The sequence below is a fragment of the Ranitomeya imitator genome, chromosome 3 (assembly GCF_032444005.1).
Source record: "Ranitomeya imitator isolate aRanImi1 chromosome 3, aRanImi1.pri, whole genome shotgun sequence".
NCBI classification, from domain to species: Eukaryota; Metazoa; Chordata; class Amphibia; order Anura; family Dendrobatidae; genus Ranitomeya; species Ranitomeya imitator.
In genome coordinates this window covers 610,275,805-610,297,258 of record NC_091284.1, presented here as the reverse complement: position 1 = coordinate 610,297,258, position 21,454 = coordinate 610,275,805, and the positions used below count along the sequence as shown (strand labels likewise).

Sequence of the window (21,454 nt, the reverse complement as noted above, 5' to 3'; positions counted from 1 at the left end):
AACATGCGGTGTAGCTTGCTTCATGCGTGGGGTACACTGCTGAGTAGCACTAAATTCTACTAGGCCCAAAACGATTTTCTGGGCTAGATGCCGTTACAAAGTAGTAGTTAGGTAAGCAGGCGGTGTAACTTGATTCACGGGTGAAGTACGCTGCTGCTTAGCACCAAATTCTACTAGGCCCAAAAGGATTTCCTGGGCTAGATGCCGTTACAAAATAGTAGGTAGGTAATCAGGCGGTGTAGCCTGCTTCATGGGTGGGGTATGCTGCTCAGTAGCATTAAATTCTACTAGGCCCAAAAGGATTTCCTGGGCTAGATGCCGTTACAAAATAATGGTTAGGTAAACAGGCGGTGTAGCTTGCTTCATGGGCGAGGTACGCTGCTGATTAGTAGGGTTGAGTGAAACGGATCGTTCATTTTCAAAAGTCGCCGACTTTTGCCACAGTCGGGTTTCATGAAACCCGACCCGATCCCTGTGTGGGGTTGGGCATGCGGTACGCGACTTTCGCGCCAAAGTCGCGTTTCAATGATGCGAAAAGTGCCATTTCTCAGCCAATGAAGGTGGACGCAGAGTGTGGGCAGCGTGATGACATAGGTCCTGGTCCCCACCATCTTAGAGAAGGGCATTGCAGTGATTGGCTTGCTGTCTGCAGCGTCACAGGGGCTATAAAGGGGCGTTCCCGCCGACCGCCATCTTACTGCTGCTGATCTGAGCATAGGGAGAGGTTGCTGCCGCTTCGTCAGAAGCAGGGATAGCGTTAGGCAGGGTCCATTAACCCCCAAACCGCTTGTGCTGTAGCGATTTCCACTGTCCAACACCACCTTTTGTTTGCAGGGACAGTGGAAGCTACATTTTTTTTTCCTCAGCGCTGTAGCTCATTGGGCTGCCCTAGAAGGCTCCCTGATAGCTGCATTGCTGTGTGTACGCCGCTGTGCAAACCAACTGCTTTTTTCAAAGCACAAATCCTGTTGTTCCTTCCTTTCTGCACAGCTATCTTGTTTGTTTGTCCACAGTTTTGATGTAATTTGTGCAGCAGTCCACTCCTTGTTATTGCTGCCTGCCATACCTGGCTGAGATTACTGCAGGGAGATAGTAATTGTAGGACAGTCCCTGTTTTTTTTTTTTTTAATTCTCCCTGACAAAAAATAAATAGTGGGAGATTAATCTTGGCATTTGTGCTTGAGTGCCAGTCGTGTGTGCCATCTCTCTCCAATTGTGGGGCACAGAAATCCTAGTGTCTATAATCCTTTTTTTTTTTTTTTTTTTACATTCTCCCTAAAAAAAAAAAAAAAAGTGGGAGATTAAGATTGGCATTTCTGCTAGAGTGCCAGTCCTGTGTGTGCCATCTCTCTCCAATTTTGGGGCACAGAAAGCCTAGTGTGTAATACTGGCCCTGATTTCTTGGCAATTCTCCCTAACCAAAAAAAGTAGTGGGAGATTAATATTGGCCTTTGTGCTTCTGTGCCAGTCCTGTGTGCCATCTCTCTCAAATTGTGGGCCACAGAAAGCCTAGTGTCTGTTTTTGGTTATTTTGGTTTTTAAATTCTCCCTGAAAAAAAATAAATAGTGGGAGATTAATATTGGCCTTTGTGCTTCTGTGCCAGTCCTGTGTGCCATCTCTCTCAAATTGTGGGCCACAGAAAGCCTAGTGTCTGGTTTTTTTTTTTTTAATTTTGGTTTTTAAATTCTCCCTGAAAAAAATAAATAAATAGTGGGAGATTAATATTGGCCTTTGTGCTTCTGTGCCAGTCCTGTGTGCCATCTCTCTCAAATTGTGGGCCACAGAAAGCCTAGTGTCTGTTTTTTTTTTATTTTGGTTTTTAAATTCTCCGTGAAAAAAAAATAAATAGTGGGAGATTAATATTGGCCTTTGTGCTTCTGTGCCAGTCCTGTGTGCCATCTCTCTCAAATTGTGGGCCACAGAAAGTCTAATGTTTTTTTTTTAATTTTGGTTTTTAAATTCTCCCTGAAAAAAATAAATAAATAGTGGGAGATTAATATTGGCCTTTGTGCCTCTGTGCCAGTCCTGTGTGCCATTTCTCTAAAATTGTGGGCCACAGAAAGCCTAATGTCTTTTTTTTTTAATTTTGGTTTTTAAATTCTGCCTGAAAAAAAAAAAATAGTGGGAGATTAATATGGGATTTGTGCTTCTGTGCCAGTCCTGTGTGCCATCTCTCTCAAATTGTGGGCCACAGAAAGCCTAGTGTCTGTTTTTGGTTATTTTGGTTTTTAAATTCTCCCTGAAAAAAAATAAATAGTGGGAGATTAATATTGGCCTTTGTGCTTCTGTGCCAGTCCTGTGTGCCATCTCTCTCAAATTGTGGGCCACAGAAAGCCTAGTGTCTGTTTTTTTTTTTTTAATTTTGGTTTTTAAATTCTCCCTGAAAAAAATAAATAAATAGTGGGAGATTAATATTGGCCTTTGTGCTTCTGTGCCAGTCCTGTGTGCCATCTCTCTCAAATTGTGGGCCACAGAAAGCCTAGTGTCTGTTTTTTTTATTTTGGTTTTTAAATTCTCCGTGAAAAAAAAATAAATAGTGGGAGATTAATATTGGCCTTTGTGCTTCTGTGCCAGTCCTGTGTGCCAGCTCTCTCAAATTGTGGGCCACAGAAAGCCTAATGTTTTTTTTTTTTAATTTTGGTTTTTAAATTCTCCCTGAAAAAAATAAATAAATAGTGGGAGATTAATATTGGCCTTTGTGCCTCTGTGCCAGTCCTGTGTGCCATTTCTCTAAAATTGTGGGCCACAGAAAGCCTAATGTCTTTTTTTTTTAATTTTGGTTTTTAAATTCTGCCTGAAAAAAAAAAAATAGTGGGAGATTAATATGGGATTTGTGCTTGAGTGACAGTCCTGCGTGTGTGGCATCTCTCTCATTTTGTGCCACAGAAAACCGAGTGTGTAACATTGTGCCTGATTTTCCTTGCAGTCTCACCCACCTATAAAGGGATATCTAAATCCTACAGAAGTTTGAGTTCACCTTGTAAGTTGTTTAACAGTAAGGCTATGTTCACACGTTCAGGATTTCCATCCTTTTTTTTTCCTGACTGAAAACGCAGGTCTCTGCAGAAAACGCAGGTGCGTTTTTTGGTGCGTTTTTGGTGCGTTTTTGATGCGTTTTTTGATGCGTTTTTTAGTGCGTTTTTTAGTGCGTTTTTTGATGCAGTTTTGTCTGCAGATTGTCTGTGTTTGACAGAAATAAAGTTTACTGCAGTGGGGGGGAAAAAAAAAAAAAAATGATGTCATTTCCTTGTCCAACCCTTTTCTTCTTCCATCCTCCATTTTGGAACTTACACATCAAAATGAGTGGACGTGCTGAGCGTCGTCCAGATGACAGCCCACGGATCCAGCTCCGCACGCCACACCGGATTGCGATCCTGGGGTTGATGCTTCTAATTCTGAATCGACATGCACGTCAGGTAAGCAGATGTCTGTTTGTTTTATATATTGGGTTATGGGTACATGTCGACGTTCTGCAAACGCTGTATGTTTGGCGCTGCGTGTGGCCGCAGCGCCAAACATGCAGCGTCCACATGTAACAGCATACTGGAGGTGATGTCATGAAATCACGTGTCCACTGTGTGTCATCTGTCAGCCCTGCGACTCCGGACATGCTGCGCGTCTATTATGATCACAGCATGTCCGTGTTCCTTGTTGTGAAACTGCGGCTCCGCAATGAATAAAACAGGGCCCTATGCGTCGGGTGTGATGATGCTGGATTTGTACAATGAACACATCTGGCATCATTGCGTCCCAGAATGGGGTGGGCCTTCCTGAATGTGGACACGTACCCTTACATAATCGGCATTGTTTTCCAGGCATGTTTGATATATTTTTCAAATTGTTGTGTTTACAAAAAATTTTTTTATTTTTCTATTTAGCGGCGGCAGAGAAGACGTGTGCAGAAACGAATGTGGGTGCACCCGCTTGTAGAAGACCGAACTGAGAAGGGGCACTTTCATGTGCTGTACAATGATTTGAGGAGGTAAGTAGAAATATATAGAATGACTAATTTACCTTTTTTTGCAAGCAATACTTGTGAAGTAACCCTTTTTTGTTTGTTCTTTTGCAATTTTCAGATATCCTGAAAAATTTATATCGTTTTGTCGGTTACCAATTATTGCCTTTGACAGACTGCTTACCATCCTGGCACCCCATTTAACACTGCAAGACACGGTGATGAGGAAGTCCATCTCTGCTGAGGAAAGGCTGCTCATCACCTTGCGGTAAGTAACAATTTTTTGGGGGGAATGTTGTTAGGTCTGTATTTTACTTGTGTCTGTGTCCAGTATGTGTGATTAAACCCACCCAGTCCTCTTGTTGGACAGGGGGCACACATACATACACACACACACACACACACACACGTGAGATATAAGGCTGAGTGTTGCATGGTAAACCCCGGCCCTGCCGCCTGCACTCTGGAGCGGAGTCTGCACCCACATACCAATACATGGAGCCGCACGCTCCACAACGGAGTGCATGCAGCAGGTCCGGGGATTACCATGCAACACTCGGTCAAATCTCGCATGCGTGTGTGCACAAGTCCCATCATGCCTTATTAATGTTTTTAACACCCTTTGTGTTGTGCTGGGTGTTAATGCCAGCATTATTGAATGGTGCTGGACGCATATAATAGCGGCCTTAACTTGTGACATGTTGTAATTACCTTTTTGTGTGACATTTCTAATTTTCTTTTTTGTTTCTTTCCAGATTTTTGGCCACAGGAGAGAGCTATACATCCCTGCACCTCCAATTTAGAGTTGGTAAATCTACCATCTCTAACATTGTGAGGTGTACATGTACCGTCATCTGGCAGAAGTTGCAGCCCATGGTGATGCCTTCCCCAACCGAGGAGACTTGGCTGCAGGTTGCAGCAGGCTTTCAGTCTGTGGCCAATTTCCCAAACTGCATAGGTGCAGTCGATGGTAAACATGTTCGGGTTCAGCAGCCACCACGATCAGGATCACGCTTCTTTAATTATAAGAAGTATTTTTCAGTGGTCCTGATGGCGGTGGCTGATGCCCATTACAAATTTGTTGCCATTGACGTTGGTGCCTATGATAGTACTGGGGATTCTCGGGTGTTGCGAACGTCACAGATTGGGATGCAAATTCTTCGAGATGGCGGCACGCTCCCAGCCCCACGACCTTTGCCGGGTTCCACACATCCAGTGCCCTTCGTGATGGTATCGGATGAGGCGTTTCCCTTAACGACAACCCTGCTGCGCCCATACCCACGAAGGGGACTGGATGCCCGACGTAGGATTTTTAATTATCGGCTGAGTCGTGCACGCAGATATGTGGAATGCACCTTTGGGATCATGACTAGTCAGTGGAGGATCTTTCACACTGCCATTCAGTTGGACACAGACCACGTTGATGCTGTGATAAAGGCTTGCTGTGTACTCCACAACTATGCTCGTGAGTACAACACTGACGTTGATGTGGAGTACCAGCAGCCAGTATTTAATCCAGTGGTCAACGGGGGTCTGGGTAGGCCGTCCAACTCTGGTGTGCGTGTGAGAGAATCCTTCACTGACTACTTTATGAGTCCTGAAGGTGCCGTGCACTGGCAATACTCCTGTGCTGGTGTTGAGCAGCCTGACCAGCAGAGAAGGATGCATCTACACTGACCCCCCAAAAAATGTTGCCGACATCGCTGATAACAGTTTTGACAACATCCCGAAGAATGAGAAACGCCATCAACCAACACAAAAGTTTGAAAAAAATTTTTTTGTTTCATGTGACCAAAAACAGTTTTAAAAAATTGGTTGTAATATAAATAAAAAATCTATTTGGGTGTAATTTGTTATCTTTTTTTTTATGTCTAAAAAATTGTTGGTGTTTTACGAAAATAATAGCAGTATGACGTATACATTTGTTAACACATCAACACATAAACCACTAATTGATAGCCCATAAACCCAGGATAGCGGCCTTGTCCGCATTGTAATAAAGAAGAGAATATTTTGTGTGAAATATAATATATTTAAAAGAACACAAATTATTTGTAATCTTTACAAAAGATTTTTCAATTAGAAAAAAAAAAAAAAAAACCCTTTCAAAACCAACAGGCAACTGGAGCTAAAAACAAAACAAAAAAAACTCTGTGCCACTGAAAACTTTTGCCCACGTTCAATTCAGAAATGTATATTCGGGAGAATAGAGGAAATTTGATCCCTCAGATTGATATGGTGCTCCCCCCATATGCTGCGAACTGCCTCTGTCTCCAGAACTTCCTTGGCTGTGGGCCAAATACTGGGGTCTGGTAGCTGTTGTTTCCGGTGTTCGGTGTCGGGGCCTGAAAAGTCCCAACACCCCCATCAGAACCTCATTGTAGGGAGAAATCGGAGCAGGGTCCTCCAGAGCAGTGAGGGACATCTGGACCATAGACATGAAAAGAGATTGTCTATCCGGTGGCAGGGAGCGTGTTTTTCTTGCGACAGTTTGTGCAAATGAGTCGCAATGGTCATCGGAACTAGATTTTTTTAATAAATCTAACGTGTCACAAGCTATTTGGACAGTTTGGTCATCTTGGTTCTTCTTTGTTTTTGTTTTTTTTTTCTCTGCTGCCACCGGATAGACAGCTCTCTTCTCCACTCTCACAGCTTCTGCGGAATCAGATGCTTCAGCAGCTGCTGAACTAGATGTTGATGCAGCAGCTGCTGAAGTGGATGCTGATTCAGCAGAAGCTGTGGGAGTGGAGGTAGAGATGGTCCCTCCCACTCCAGAGGAACTGCCTGCTCCATCCTCTTTGTCGCTGTCCTCCAAATCAGCTACCGACATGTTTCCTTCCGTCCTGTTGGTGAAAAAAAAAATATTAATTTTTCGCACAACATATTATATATAAATAATCATGTGGAGTGGATTTTAACTTACTTTCTCAATGTCCTACTGGTCACAAGAAACTGCAGCTCTTCACTAAAGGGGAATTTACTTTTGCTTGGCGAAGAGCCACTCTTTGAACATTCATTGAGGAACTTTGTAAAACGGTCTCTGATGGAGCGCCAACGTTTCCTCACATCGTTATCTACCAAAAAAAGGTTACAAAATACAACAACATTTTTTGTGAGATCTAAACAAATTATATTTTTAATCTACTCAAGGTTTACTAAATAAATTTAATTAAAATTACCGATTTGCTGCTGTGTACTCCCTGGATATTTGTCCCAATCCGGGATAAGGTCGCGCACTATTTTTGTCCAGGCTAGTTCCCTGAAGTATTTATCCTTGTATGATTCATCGGCTGGGTCCCACAAGGCCGGATAATCACGAACCTACAATAAATACAATAGTGTCATCTCATAATCTATAGCACGACCAAGTAATGTTACACAATTGCTGGAAATATTTCAAAGTAACCCCTAATCATTGAACACAAGCACAAACTGAAAACACAAACACCAATAAAAACGTTTGTGTGCAGTTGTTTTACCACTAGCTCTGTCGCCGTCAATCCTGAGTGGTTCGTGCGACAATCAACAACATTCAGTAAAAAACACACAATAAACTGAAATAGTTAGGGTAGGGTTAGGGCTCATTACCCTAAGCACCCTACCCCAAAAGGGATCCTAAACATAACCCAACCACAAAAGGGATCCTAACCCTAACCCTACCCCTAATGGGATCCTAACCCTAACCCTAACCCTAACCCTACAGGGATCCTAACCCTAACCCTAAAGGGATCCTAACCCTAACCCTAAAGGGATCCTAACCCTAACCCTAAAGGGATCCTAACCCTAACCCTACCCCTAAAGGGATCCTAACCCTAACCCTACAGGGATCCTAACCCTAACCCTAAAGGGATCCTAACCCTAACCCTAAAGGGATCCTAACCCTAACCCTACCCCTAAAGGGATCCTAACCCTAACCCTAACCCTACAGGGATCCTAACCCTAACCCTACCCCTAAAGGGATCCTAACCCTAACCCTAACCCTACAGGGATCCTAACCCTAACCCTAACCCTAAAGGGATCCTAACCCTAACCCTAACCCTAAAGGGATCCTAACCCTAACCCTACCCCTAAAGGGATCCTAACCCTAACCCTAACCCTACAGGGATCCTAACCCTAACCCTAACCCTACAGGGATCCTAACCCTAACCCTAAAGGGATCCTAACCCTAACCCTAACCCTAAAGGGATCCTAACCCTAACCCTACCCCTAAAGGGATCCTAACCCTAACCCTAACCCTAACCCTACAGGGATCCTAACCCTAACCCTAACCCTAAAGGGATCCTAACCCTAACCCTAACCCTAAAGGGATCCTAACCCTAACCCTACCCCTAAAGGGATCCTAACCCTAATCCTAACCTTACAGGGATCCTAACCCTAACCCTAACCCTAAAGGGATCCTAACCCTAACCCTAAAGGGATCCAAACCCTAACCCTAACCCTAACCCTACAGGGATCCTAACCCTAACCCTACCCCTAAAGGGATCCTTTAGGCTTGCTATTGTAAGGTGGCATTAAGCACGGTTAATAATGGAGAGTCGTCAATAAGACACCTATCCATTATTAATCCTATTAAAGGGTTACTATAATATATGTGGACCCCCTAAAAAAATACATAGGGTCCCCCTATATTTTTAGTCCAGAAAGGCTAGGCAGACAGCCGTGGGCCAACATTTGAGGCCTGGGAAGGGGTTAAAATACCCATGGCTGTTCCCCGGCTATGAATATTAACCCACAGCTGTCTGCGTAGCCTTTCTGGCACTAAAATATAGGGGGCCCCTAAAAAAAAAACGTGTTGGGGTCCCCCTATATTTTTAGGCCAGAAAGGCTAAGCAGACAGCTGTGGGCCAATATTTGAGGCCCGGGAAGGGGTTAAAATACCCATGGCTGTTCCCAGGCTATGAATATTAACCCACAGCTGTCTGCGTAGCCTTTCTGGCACTAAAATATAGGGGGCCCCTAAAAAAAAAAGTGTTGGGGTCCCCCTATATTTTTAGGCCAGAAAGGCTAAGCAGACAGCTGTGGGCCAATATTTGAGGCCCGGGAAGGGGTTAAAATATCCATGGCTGTTCCCAGGCTATGAATATTAACCCACAGCTGTCTGCGTAGCCTTTCTGGCACTAAAATATAGGGGGCCCCTAAAAAAAAACGTGTTGGGGTCCCCCTATATTTTTAGGCCAGAAAGGCTACGCAGACAGCCGTGGGCATTTATTCATAGCCTAGGAAAGGGGCCATGGATATTTGCCCCCCCCCTGGCTACAAATATAAGCCCGCAGCCGCCCCGGAAAAGGCGCATCAAAAAGATGCGCCAATTCCGGCACTTAGCCCCTCTCTTCCCACTCCCGTGTAGCGGTGGGATATGGGGTAATGAGGGGTTAATGCCACCTTGCTATTGTAAGGTGGCATTAAGCCCGGTTAATAATGGAGAGGCGTCAATGAGACGCCTATCCATTATTAAGCCAATGAAAGGGTTAACAAAAAAAAACACAAAGACTAGAAAAAATATTTTAATGAAATAAAGACACCCACTTTTTGACCATATTTTATTTAACGCCTAATCCGTCCTGAAGACCCTCGACCTGAAAAAAAGGCAAAACAAAAAAACAAATTCATACTCCCTGGCCCTGTCCGCAGAAATCCATCGAGGGTCCCACGAAGATCTTCCATGGAGAACAGACACATCCAGAGATGTGTCTGCTCTCCATGACTGCAGAAACACACTGACAGGAGCCATAGTTCCTGTCGGTGTGTTACTGCGCATGCGCGAGCGAGTTTACCGGCGGTCATTGACCCCGGCACTCTCGCTTAACGGCAGTGCTGCGTGGGAAAGTTCAACGCAGCTGTACTGCCGTTAACCGAGACGCCGGCGCCATTGAACTCCGGGACAGTACGCGATACACTGCCAGGAGCTTCGCTCCTGGCAGTGTATCGCCGGAGAGCAGCCGATCGTCGTGGGACAATCGTTTTATGGATTCTGCGGACAGGGAGTATGAATTTGGTTTATTATTTTTGGATTTTTTCCTTGAGGATCGAGGGCTTCGCCTACAAGTGTGGTGTATGGTGAGTATATACTCTATGTTATGTGTTGTATGTACTGTACTGTGTGTGTCATGTATGTGTATTGTGTTTGTGTTTGGTGTAAACTTTAGTATTGTGTAAGTCGCCGGACACAGGGACAACTCTCCCATCCTAAATACCGGATGGGAGTAGTAGTCCCATACGGCGACTTAGCACAATGGAGGCATATCGTCGCATGGGGACGGACACGCAGACATACCAGATCAATCAGACGCCCGACATCGATCCCCATGCGACGGTATGCCTCCATGATGACAGTCTCTTCGGGATACAGTCAGGACCACACACGCCGCCCACGGACTTCCGCCCACGCACTTCCTCCCGCTTCCCCGCACTTCCTGCTGCAGCGGTTCTGCACATCAAACCGCAGTAAAACCCGCAGATATATTTTTGATCTGCGGGTTTTACTGCGATTTTGACCTCATAATGGAGGTCTATGGGTGCAGAACCGCTGCGGTTCAGGAAAAAGAAGTGACATGCTCCTTCTTTTTTGCCGCAGCTATTTTGCGCGGCTTTTTAAATGAAATTACGGACCATGTGCACAGCAGTGACTGTTTTCCATAGGGTTACATTGTTATGTACCCTGCATGGAAAACTGCTGCGGAACCGCAGCGGCAATACCGCTGCGGTTCCGCAGTAAAAAACGCACTGTGTGAACATGGCCTAACAAATACCGTTACTTTGGTTACGTTTTTAAAACAATGAGGAAGTCTGGTGGGAGAGGTCGTGGCCGTGGGCGTTCATTGCCAGCTGGTAATGATGGTAGTGGTGGTGGAGCATCAGGTGGTCGTGGGAAAAACAATATAGCACCTAATTCTCGAGCTGTGGAGCCAGGTTCGTCGTCTGGCTACACAAGGCCTCGAACGCTCCCTTTTCTGGGAGTAGGAAAACCGCTTTTAAAGCCGGAGCAGCAAGAGCAAGTTTTGGCTTTCCTTGCTGACTCAGCCTCTAGCTCTTTTGCCTCCTCTTCTGAAACTGGTAAATGTAAAAGCAGCGCGTCGTTAGTGGATGTTCACGCTCAGGGACAAGTCACTTCCTTGTCCTCTTCAGCCAAAACAACAACAGAGAAGGATGCGTCAGGCGACACAACGGGTTACTCCATGGAGCTCTTTACACATACCGTTCCTGGGTTAGAAAGTGAAACAGTTAACAGGCCATGCCCATTACAAGTTGAATCGGACATGGAGTGCACAGATGCACAGCCACAGCCAGATTACTATGCTGTTCCTTTGACTCAGACCACAACATTGCCCTCGCAGTGTACTGATACAGAATCAGACCCTGATGAGACTATGGTGCCCCGTCACGAACGCTATACCACCGGCTTACACGGTGACACAGACGAAGTTGCACACGAGATAGAAGAGGAGGTCATAGATGACCCAGTTGTTGACCCCGATTGGCAGCCATTGGGGGAACAGGGTGCAGGCGGCAGTAGTTCTGAAGCGGAGGAGGAGGGGCCGCAGCAGGCATCAACATCGCAACAGGTTCCATCTGCCGGGCCCGTATCTGGCCCAAAACGCGTGGCAAAGCCAAAACCTGTTGGAGGACAGCGTGGCCATCCGGTTAAATCTCAGTCTGCAATGCCTGAAAAGGTATCCGATGCTAGAAAGAGTGCAGTCTGGCATTTTTTTAAACAACATCCAATTGATCAGCGCAAAGTCATCTGTCAAAAATGTTCAACTACCTTAAGCAGAGGTCAGAATCTGAAAAGTCTAAATACAAGTTGCATGCATAGACATTTAACCACCATGCATTTGCAAGCATGGACTAACTACCAAACGTCCCTTAAGGTTGTAGCACCCTCGGCCAATGAAGCTAGTCAGCAACGCTACATCCCTTCCGTCACTGTAAGGCCACCATTTTCTGCACCACCTGCAGTATCTGTGCAGGTTTCGTTGCCAGGCCAAAGCAGTCAGGGTCAGGGAATCACCAGTTTCGTAGTTGGAAACACTGCATGTAGGGCACCGGCAAGAATACCGTCTCCAACCGTCTCTCAGTCTGCCATGTCCACCGGCACCCCCGCTAGTTCCACGATCTCCAGCTCTCCAGTCCAGCTCACCCTACATGAGTCTCTGGTTAGAAAAAGGAAGTACTTAGCCTCGCATCCGCGTAAACAGGGTTTGAACGCCCATATAGCTAGACTAATCTCGTTAGAGATGATGCCCTACCGGCTAGTTGAAAGCGAAGCTTTCAAAGCCCTGATGGACTACGCTGTACCATGCTACGAGCTACCCAGTCGACACTTCTTTTCGAGAAAAGCCATCCCAGCCCTCCACCAGCATGTTAAAGAGCGCATCGTCCATGCACTCAGGCAATCTGTGAGTACAAAGGTGCACCTGACAACAGATGCATGGACCAGTAGGCATGGCCAGGGACGTTACGTGTCCATCACGGCACACTGGGTGAATGTGGTGGATGCAGGGTCCACAGGGGACAGCAATTTTGGGAAAGTTCTGCCTAGCCCACGGTCTAGGAAACAGTTGGCTGTAGCCATTCGCACCCCCTCCTCCTCCTCCTCGTCCTCCTGCAGAAGCGAGAGCTCGTCCACATACCGCAGTCGCACAACCACTCCATCCGCAGCTGCCACTGTTGAACACCAGGTCTCCCATTATGGGGCAGCTACTGGCAAGCGTCAGCAGGCTGTATTGGCTATGAAGTGTTTGGGCGACAACAGACACACCGCGGAAGTTCTGTCCGAGTTCTTGCAACAAGAAATGCAGTCGTGGCTGGGCACAGTAGATCTTGAGGCAGGCAAGGTAGTGAGTGATAACGGAAGGAATTTCATGGCTGCCATCTCCCTTTCCCAACTGAAACACATTCCTTGCCTGGCTCACACCTTAAACCTGGTGGTGCAGTGCTTCCTGAAAAGTTATCCGGGGTTATCCGACCTGCTCCTCAAAGTGCGCGGACTTTGCTCGATTATCCTCCGTTCGCCCGTACACTCCAGCCGTATGCAGACCTATCAGCGGTCTTTGAACCTTCCCCAGCATCGCCTAATCATCGACGTTGCAACAAGGTGGAACTCAACACTGCACATGCTTCAGAGACCATGCGAACAGAGGCGTGCTGTTATGTTTTTGTGGGAGGATACACATACACGGGCAGGCAGTAGGATGGCAGACATGGAGTTGTCAGGTGTGCAGTGGTCGATGGTACAAGACATGTGTCAAGTCCTTCAGTGTTTTGAGGAATGCACATGCCTGGTTAGTGCAGACAACGCCATAATAAGCATGAGCATCCCCCTAATGCGTCTGCTGATGCAAAGTTTGATGCACATAAAGGAGCAGGCGTCTGCAGCAGAGGAAGAGGAAAGCCTTGATGACAGTCAGCCATTGTCTGCTCAGGGCAGTGTACAGGACGAGGTAGCGGGCAAACAGGAGGAGGAGGAGGACAAGGAGGATGATGGGGATGAGTATTTTTTTAATGAGGAAGCTTCTCCGGGGCCAATAGCAACTGGTGGCGTTGCAAGGCCGGGTTCTGGTTTATTGAGGGAGACAAGTGACGTAGATTTGCCTGAATCTGCCCCTCAACCCAGCACGACCGCAGATTTGACAACTGGAACTTTGGCCCACATGGCGGATTATGCCTTACGTATCCTGAACAGGGACCCACGCATTATTAAAATGATGACCGATGACAATTACTGGTTGGCCTGCCTCCTTGATCCTCGCTATAAAGGCAAATTGCAAAATGTTATGCCACATGAGAACCTGGAACAAATATTAGCAACCAAGCAATCAACTCTTGTTGACCATTTGATTCAGGCATTCCCAGCACACAGCGACGGTGAGCGTTATCACACGAGCTGCAGGGGGCAGCAGGCCAGAGGTGTTATTGGTGCACAAATCAGAAGTGGCGTTGGACAGAGGGGTTTTCTGACCAGGTTGTGGAGTGATTTTGCTATGACCGCAGACAGGACAGGTACTGCAGCATCAATTCAAAGTGACAGGAGACAACATTTGTCCAGTATGGTTACTAACTATTTTTCATCCCTTATCGACGTTCTCCCTCAACCGTCATTCCCATTTGATTACTGGGCATCCACATTAGACACCTGGCCAGAATTGGCAGAATATGCATTGCAGGAGCTTGCTTTCACAGCAGCTAGTGTGCTATCAGAAAGAGTATTCAGTGCTGCAGGTTCAATATTAACCAAAAAAAGGACTCGTCTGGCTACCCAAAATGTTGATGATCTAACCTCCATTAAAATGAACCACAACTGGATTTCGAATTCTTTTGCCCCACCTTTTCCCGGCTGACACCTAGCTTTCTATGAAAAGGTCTTGCTTGTGGACTGCTCTGACTGACTTTTCCAATCTCGTAATTTGCAGCAGCTGTTTGTCCAGCATATGACATATTTACACCTCCCTAAATGGCCAAACTCCCCCCACGGGGCCGTGGTCTCGCCACTTGGCGCAAGCACCCGTGAGAGTGCTGTTTGTCTGAAGAGGTGGGTGTGCACGCTTTTGGTCGATGGCACTGCCACTGGGTCCCTCATAGTACAATAAAGTGTCTCTGGCGGTGGTGGTGCGCACCCAACGTCAGACACACCGTTGTAACATGAGGGGCCCTGGGCCTGTACCGCAGGCCACAAGAGAGTCCCCCCCCAGCTCAAACAGTGCTCTAACACTTGCAAAATTATCTCTCACAGCTCCACCAATGTTTAGTCTATGCGCTGACATCCTTCAATGCCTGGCACTGACAATACCAATGTGTTGACATGTATGATGCTACTTAAAATAGTCTGGGCCAGTGTCCTATATTTACACCAGTAAATACTTTGCGCCAAATTACTAGGTCTGAAACTCAGCAGAGGAGCCCACCCCTGTACCTAAGTATGCCACCCTTTTGTATTTTGGTTTTGTTGTATTGCGACACATTAACATCTATTTATTTTTTGTGAGCACTAACTGTCAGACAATCATTACAATCGGCCTCCGCTGACAACACCAATGCTGCCTGTGTACCCCTGCAAGATAATTCCAAGTGTCTGCAGCCCTCTTTTGTTATGTTATGCCTACTAAGCCTGTCTGCGGTCCATTATAGAAATTGTCCTTCACTTACCAGACCACTGCTGCCCGTGTACCCCTGGAACCTATTTTAAAAGTGCCTACAGCCTACTTTTGTTATGTTAGGCCTACTAAGCCTGTCTGCGGTCCCTCCTTCCAATAGTCCTCCACTGACCAGACCACTGCTGCACGTGTACCCCTGGAACCTATTTTAAAAGTGCCCACAGCCTACTTTGTTATGTTAGGCCTACTAAGCCTGTCTGCGGTCCCTCCTTCCACTAGTCCTCCACTGACCAGACCACTGCTGCCCGTGTACCCCTGGAAGCTATTTTAAATTGCCTACAGCCCACTTTTGTTATGTTAGGCCTACTAAGCCTGTCTGCGGTCCCTCCTTCCACTAGTCCTCCACTGACCAGACCACTGCTGCCCGTGTACCCCTGGAGCCTATTTTAAAGCGCCTACAGCCTACTTTTATTATGTTAGGCCTACTAAGCCTGTCTGCGGTCCCTCCTTCCACTAGTCCTCCACTGACCAGACCACTGCTGCCCGTGTATCCCTGGAAGCTATTTTAAAGTGCCTACAGCCCACTTTTGTTATATTATGCCTACTAAGCCTGTCTGCGGTCCCTCCTTCCAATAGTCCTCCACTGACCAGACCACTGCTGCCCGTGTACCCCTGGAACCTATTTTAAAGTGCCTACAGCCTACTTTGGTTATGTTAGGTCTACTAAGCCTGTCTGCGGTCCATTATAGAAATTGTCCTTCACTGACCAGACCACTGCTGCCCGTGTACCCCTGGAACCTATTTTAAAAGTGCCTACAGCCTACTTTTGTTATGTTAGGCCTACTAAGCCTGTCTGCGGTCCCTCCTTCCACTAGTCCTCCACTGACCAGACCACTGCTGCCCGTGTACCCCTGGAACCTATTGTAAAAGTGCCTACAGCCTACTTTTGTTATGTTAGGTCTACTAAGCCTGTCTGCGGTCCCTCCTTCCACTAGTCCTCCACTGGCCAGGCCACTGCTGCACGTGTACCCCTGGAAGCTATTTTAAAGTGCCTACAGCCCACTTTTGTTATGTTAGGCCTACTAAGCCTGTCTGCGGTCCCTCCTTCCAATAGTCCTCCACTGACCAGACCACTGCTGCCCGTGTACCCCTGGAACCTATTTTAAAGTGCCTACAGCACACTTTTGTTATGTTAGGCCTACTAAGCCTGTCTGCAGTCCATTATAGAAATTGTTCTTCACTGACCAGACCACTGCTGCCCGTGTACCCCTGGAACCTATTTTAAAAGTGCCTACAGCCTATTTTTGTTATGTTAGGCCTACTAAGCCTGTCTGCGGTCCCTCCTTCCACTAGTCCTCCACTGACCAGACCACTGCTGCCCGTGTACCCCTGGAACCTATTGCAAAAGTGCCTACAGACTACTTTTGTTATATTAGGCCTACTAAGCCTGTCTGCGGTCCCTCCTTCCACTAGTCCTCCACTGACCAGACCACTGCTGCCTGTGTACCCCTGGAACCTATTGTAAAGTGCCTACAGCCTACTTTTGTTATGTTAGGTCTACTAAGCCTGTCTGCGGTCCCTCCTTCCACTAGTCCTCCACTGACCAGACCACTGCTGCCCGTGTACCCCTGGAACCTATTTTAAAGTGCATACAGCCTACTTTTGTTACGTTAGGCCTACTAAGCCTGTCTGCGGTCCCTCCTTCCACTAGTCCTCCACTGACCAGACCACTGCTGCCCGTGTACCCCTGGAAGCTATTTTAAAGTGCCTTCAGCCTACTTTTGTTATGTTAGGCCTACTAAGCCTGTCTGCGGTCCCTCCTTCCAATAATCCTCCACTGACCAGACCAATGCTGTCCGTGTACCCCTGGAACCTATTTTAAATTGCATAGAGCATCCTTTTTTTAATTGTAGGCGTACTAAGTCTGTCTGCGGTCCATAATTGAAATTGTCCTCCACTGAACAGACCAATGCTGCCTGTGTACCCCTGTAACCTTTTTTAAACTGCATTGAGCCAAATTTTGTGTTTAAGGCCTACTACCTGTGTCTGTCTGCGCCACTCAATACAGCTGTCCTCTGAAAAAAGCTGAACGTCAATAGTCTGGTTTTCAGCCTATAGGAATTTGAAAACTGCATTGGGGCTACTACTTCGGTAGGGCCTACTAACGGTGTCTGCCGCTCCAAGGTGTTCTCCAGGTTGCATCTCCATTGCTTCAATCTTCATGCTCGTGTTAAGTAGTTGTTGAAACAACACTACATTAGGCCTACAAGTTGGGTCTGGGTCATAGAGACGGTGTCTGCCGCTCCAAGGTGTTCTCCAGGTTGCCACATAATCGAAGCTGCATAGAGCCTATTTTGTTATTTTACGCCTACTAAGTCTTTCTGCAGTCCCTCCTTCCAATTGTCCTGCACTGAGCACACAAATGCAGACCGTGTACCCATGTAACCTTTTCTAAACCTGCGTCGAGCCAACTTTGTGGTGTAAGGCCTACTTGTAGTGTCTGGCTGCGCCACTCAATACAGCTGTCCTCTTTACAAAAAATGACCTACAATTATCTGGTTTTCAGCCTATCGGAATTTTAAAACTGCAGTGGGCCTACTAGTTGGGTTGGGGCCTTCTATCGGTGTCTGCCGCTCCTTGCTGTTCTCCTCCAGTGAACAAAGCTGTGCCGCCTGTTTACTACTGTTGCCAATTTTGAACTGCATTTAGACTACTTACTGATTTTGGCCTACTCTCTGTGTCAGCCTCTCATTCCAGTTGTCCTCCACTGAACAAAGCAATGCCCCCTGGTTAGTCCTGTTACCAATTTTGAACTGCATTTAGCCCACTTTATTCTTTGGGCCCATATCTGTTTCCCCCTCATCCTGCCCATTGCCCAGCCAGTGATAGATGAGTCTGCTGGTACATTGACCCATAACGCAACATTCCCCGTGCACGCTACACTGCAAGATTGTGACCCTGCTGAAAGTCAGGTTCCCCTTCCCGCATACCATACTACCTCACACGGGGACAAAGAGGAAGGTGCAGATGAAGGTGCAGGTTCCTTCATCAGGTGGAGGGAGGAATACTCGTTGGCGACGTCACTGGCACAGGGCCCCTCATAGTACGCAAAAGTGTCGCTGCCGGTGGGAGGCGCCCCCGCCGTGCAAACACACCGCCGTACTTTGAGGGGCCCTGTGCCAGTGCCAATGCCAACGAGTGGGCCCCCCTGCTTGCTCAGGATCACAGCACTTGCAAAGTTGAAATACTTACCTCTCCCTGCTCCACTGCCATGACGTGGTCCAGATTTCCTGGGCCCACTAAATACTTGAACCAGCCCTACCCCCCACAACTTTAGCCAAATGACCCCCAATTTCCAATGCCTTACTATTATTATAAGGTAAATTTAGATTGACAAGCTTCAGTAACAAGAATGTATGTTTTTTGCCATTAAAATGGGCACTGTAGGTGTTTTCCTGGCCTCCACTCACTGCCGACTATGCTCCTCCATTGACTTGCATTGTTTTGGTCGATCCCCGACTTTTCGCGATAATCGGCCGATTACGCTCGACTCGACTTTTGAGATAGTCGGGTTTCGCAAAACCCGACTCGACTCTAAAAAAGTCAAGGTCGCTCAACCCTACTGAGTAGCACTAAATTCTATTAGGCCCAAAAGGATTTCCTGTGTTAGATGCCGTTACAAAATAGTAGTTAGGTAAACACGCGGTGTAGCTTGCTTCATGCGTGGGGTACGCTGCTGAGTAGCACTAAATCCTACTAGGCCCAAAAGGATTTTCTGGGCTAGATGCCATTACAAAATAGTAGTTAGGTAAACAGGCAGTGTAGCTTGCTTCACGGGTGAAGTACGCTGCTGAGTAGCACCAAATTCTACTAGGCTGAAAAGGATTTCCTGGTCTAGATGCCGTTACAAAATAGTAGTTAGTAGGGTTGAGCGAAACGGGTCGTTCATTTTCAAATGTCGCCGACTTTTGGCAAAGTCGGGTTTCATGAAACCCGATCCGACCCCTGTGCGGGGTCGGCCATGCGGTACGCGACTTTCGCGCCAAAGTCGCGTTTCAATGACGCGAAAAGCGCCATTTCTCAGCCAATGAAGGTGGACGCAGAGTGTGGGCAGCGTGATGACATAGGTCCTGGTCCCCACCATCTTAGAGAAGGGCATTGCAGTGATTGGCTTGCTGTCTGCGGCGTCACAGGGGCTATAAAGGGGCGTTCCCGCCGACCGCCATCTTACTGCTGCTGATCTGAGCTTAGGGAGAGGTTGCTGCCGCTTCGTCAGAAGCAGGGATAGCGTTAGGCAGGGTCCATTAACCACCAAACCGCTTGTGCCGTAGCGATTTCCACTGTCCAACACCACCTTCGGTGTGCAGGGACAGTGGAAGCTACATTTTTTTTTTTTCTCAGCGCTGTAGCTCATTGGGCTGCCCTAGAAGGCTCCGTGATAGCTGCATAGCTGTGTGTACGCCGCTGTGCAAACCAACTTCTTTTTTCAAAGCACAAATCCTGTTGTTCTGCACAGCTATCTTGTTTGTTTGTCCACACTTTTTAATTAATTTGTGCATCAGTCCACTCCTTATTGCTGCCTGCCATACCTGGCTGAGATTACTGCAGGGAGATAGTAATTGTAGGACAGACCCTGTTTTTTTTTTTTTTTTTTTTGTGGGAGATTAAGATTGGCATTTCTGCTAGAGTGCCATCCCTGTGTGTGCCATCTCTCACTCAGTGGGCCATAGAAAGCCTATTTATTTTTTTGCTTGATTTGGGTTCTAAAATCTACTTGAAAAAATCACTACATCAATCAGTGGGAGATAAATATTGGCCTCTGGGCTTGTGTGCCACTCATGACTCCTGTGTGTGCCATCTCTCACTCAGTGGGCCATAGAAAGCCTATTTATTTTTTTGCTTGATTTGGGTTCTAAAATCTACCTGAAAAAATCACTACATCAATCAGAGGGAGAAAAATATTGGCCTCAGGGCTTGTGTGCCACTCCTGGCTCCTGTGTGTGCCATCTCTCACTCAGTGGGCCATAGAAAGCCTATTTATTTATTTGCTTGATTTGGGTTCTAAAATCTACCTGAAAAAATCACTACATCAATCAGTGGGAGAAAAATATTGGCCTCAGGGCTTGTGTGCCACTCCTGACTCCTGTGTGTGCCATCTCTCACTCAGTGGGCCATAGAAAGCCTATTTATTTTTTTGCTTGATTTGGGTTCTAAAATCTACCTGAAAAATTAACTACATCAATCAGTGGGAGATAAATATTGGCCTCTGGGCTTGTGTGCCACTCCTGACTCCTGTGTGTGCCATCTCTCACTCAGTGGGCCATAGAAAGCCTATTTATTTTTTTGCTTGATTTGGGTTCTAAAATCTACCTGAAAAAATCACTACATCAATCAGTGGGAGATAAATATTGGCCTCTGGGCTTGTGTGCCACTCCTGACTCCTGTGTGTGCCATCTCTCACTCAGTGGGGCATAGAAAGCCTTTTTTTTATTTATTTTTTTTATTTGGTTTCTAAATTGTCCCTGAAAAAATCATTTTATTTTATTTGGTTTCTAAATTCTTCCTGAAAAAATCATTTTATTTTATTTTGTTTCTAAAGTCTCCCTGAAAAAAAATAAATAAATAAAACAGTGGGAGATTAATATTGCCCTTTCTGCTTGTGTGCCAGGCTTGACTCCTGGGTGTGGCATCTCTCTCTCTCTCTCTCTCTCAAATTGTGGGCCATACAAAGCCTATTTTTTTTTTTGCTTGATTTGGGTTCCAAAATCTACCTGAAAAAATCACTACATCAACCAGTGGGAGAAAAATATTGGCCTCTGGGCTTGTGTGCCACTCCTGACTCCTGTGTGTGCCATCTCTCACTCAGTGGGGCATAGACAGCCTTTTTTTTTTTTTTATTATTTGGTTTCTAAATTGTCCTTGAAAAAATCCTTTTATTTTATTTGGTTTCTAAATTCTTCCTGAAAAAATCATTTTATTTAATTTGGTTTCTAAATTCTTCCTGAAAAATTCATTTTATTTTATTTTGTTTCTAAAGTCTCCCTGAAAAAAAATAAAAATAAAAAATAAAACAGTGGGAGATTAATATTGACATTTGTGCTTGAGTGACAGTCCAGCGTGTGTGGCATCTCTGTGATTTGGTGCAACAGAAAACAGAGTGTGTAACATTGTGCCTGATTTTCCTTGTGGTCTCACCAACCTGTAAAGGGATATTGAAATCATACTGAAGTTATAGGTCACCGTGTAAGTTGTTTGACAGCAACAAATAAAGTTACTTTGGTTAAGTTTTTAAAACAATGAGGAAGTCTGGTGCAAGAGGTCGTGGCGGTGGGCGTTCATTGTCAGCTGGTAATGATGGTAGTGGTAGTGGAGCTTCAGGTGGTCGTGGGAAAAAAAATATTCCACCTA

The 21,454-nt window shown here is 46.3% G+C and overlaps 2 protein-coding genes across 2 annotated transcripts in view; one reads left to right on the top strand and one right to left on the bottom strand.

The window, feature by feature from the left end:
• Nucleotides 1–3,216: 3,216 nt before the first annotated feature.
• LOC138671701 (uncharacterized) lies at nt 3,217–5,933 on the top strand. Its single transcript, XM_069759859.1, has 5 exons — nt 3,217–3,417; nt 3,880–3,983; nt 4,078–4,224; nt 4,712–5,054; nt 5,916–5,933. Exons 1-5 carry the CDS (start codon nt 3,235–3,237, stop codon nt 5,931–5,933), a joined length of 795 nt encoding a protein of 264 aa, XP_069615960.1. The 5' UTR covers nt 3,217–3,234.
• A 182-nt stretch (nt 5,934–6,115) lies between these two features.
• LOC138671700 (uncharacterized) overlaps nt 6,116–21,454 on the bottom strand; it is a 37,957-nt gene continuing 22,618 nt past the window's right edge. Inside the window, exons 2-4 of the mRNA XM_069759858.1 lie at nt 7,136–7,277; nt 6,880–7,030; nt 6,116–6,799 (exon numbers count right to left, since the gene is read on the bottom strand). Coding sequence (XP_069615959.1) covers nt 6,136–6,799; nt 6,880–7,030; nt 7,136–7,277 — 957 coding nt within the window. The 3' untranslated portion in view covers nt 6,116–6,135. The remainder of the gene's footprint in view (nt 6,800–6,879; nt 7,031–7,135; nt 7,278–21,454) is intronic.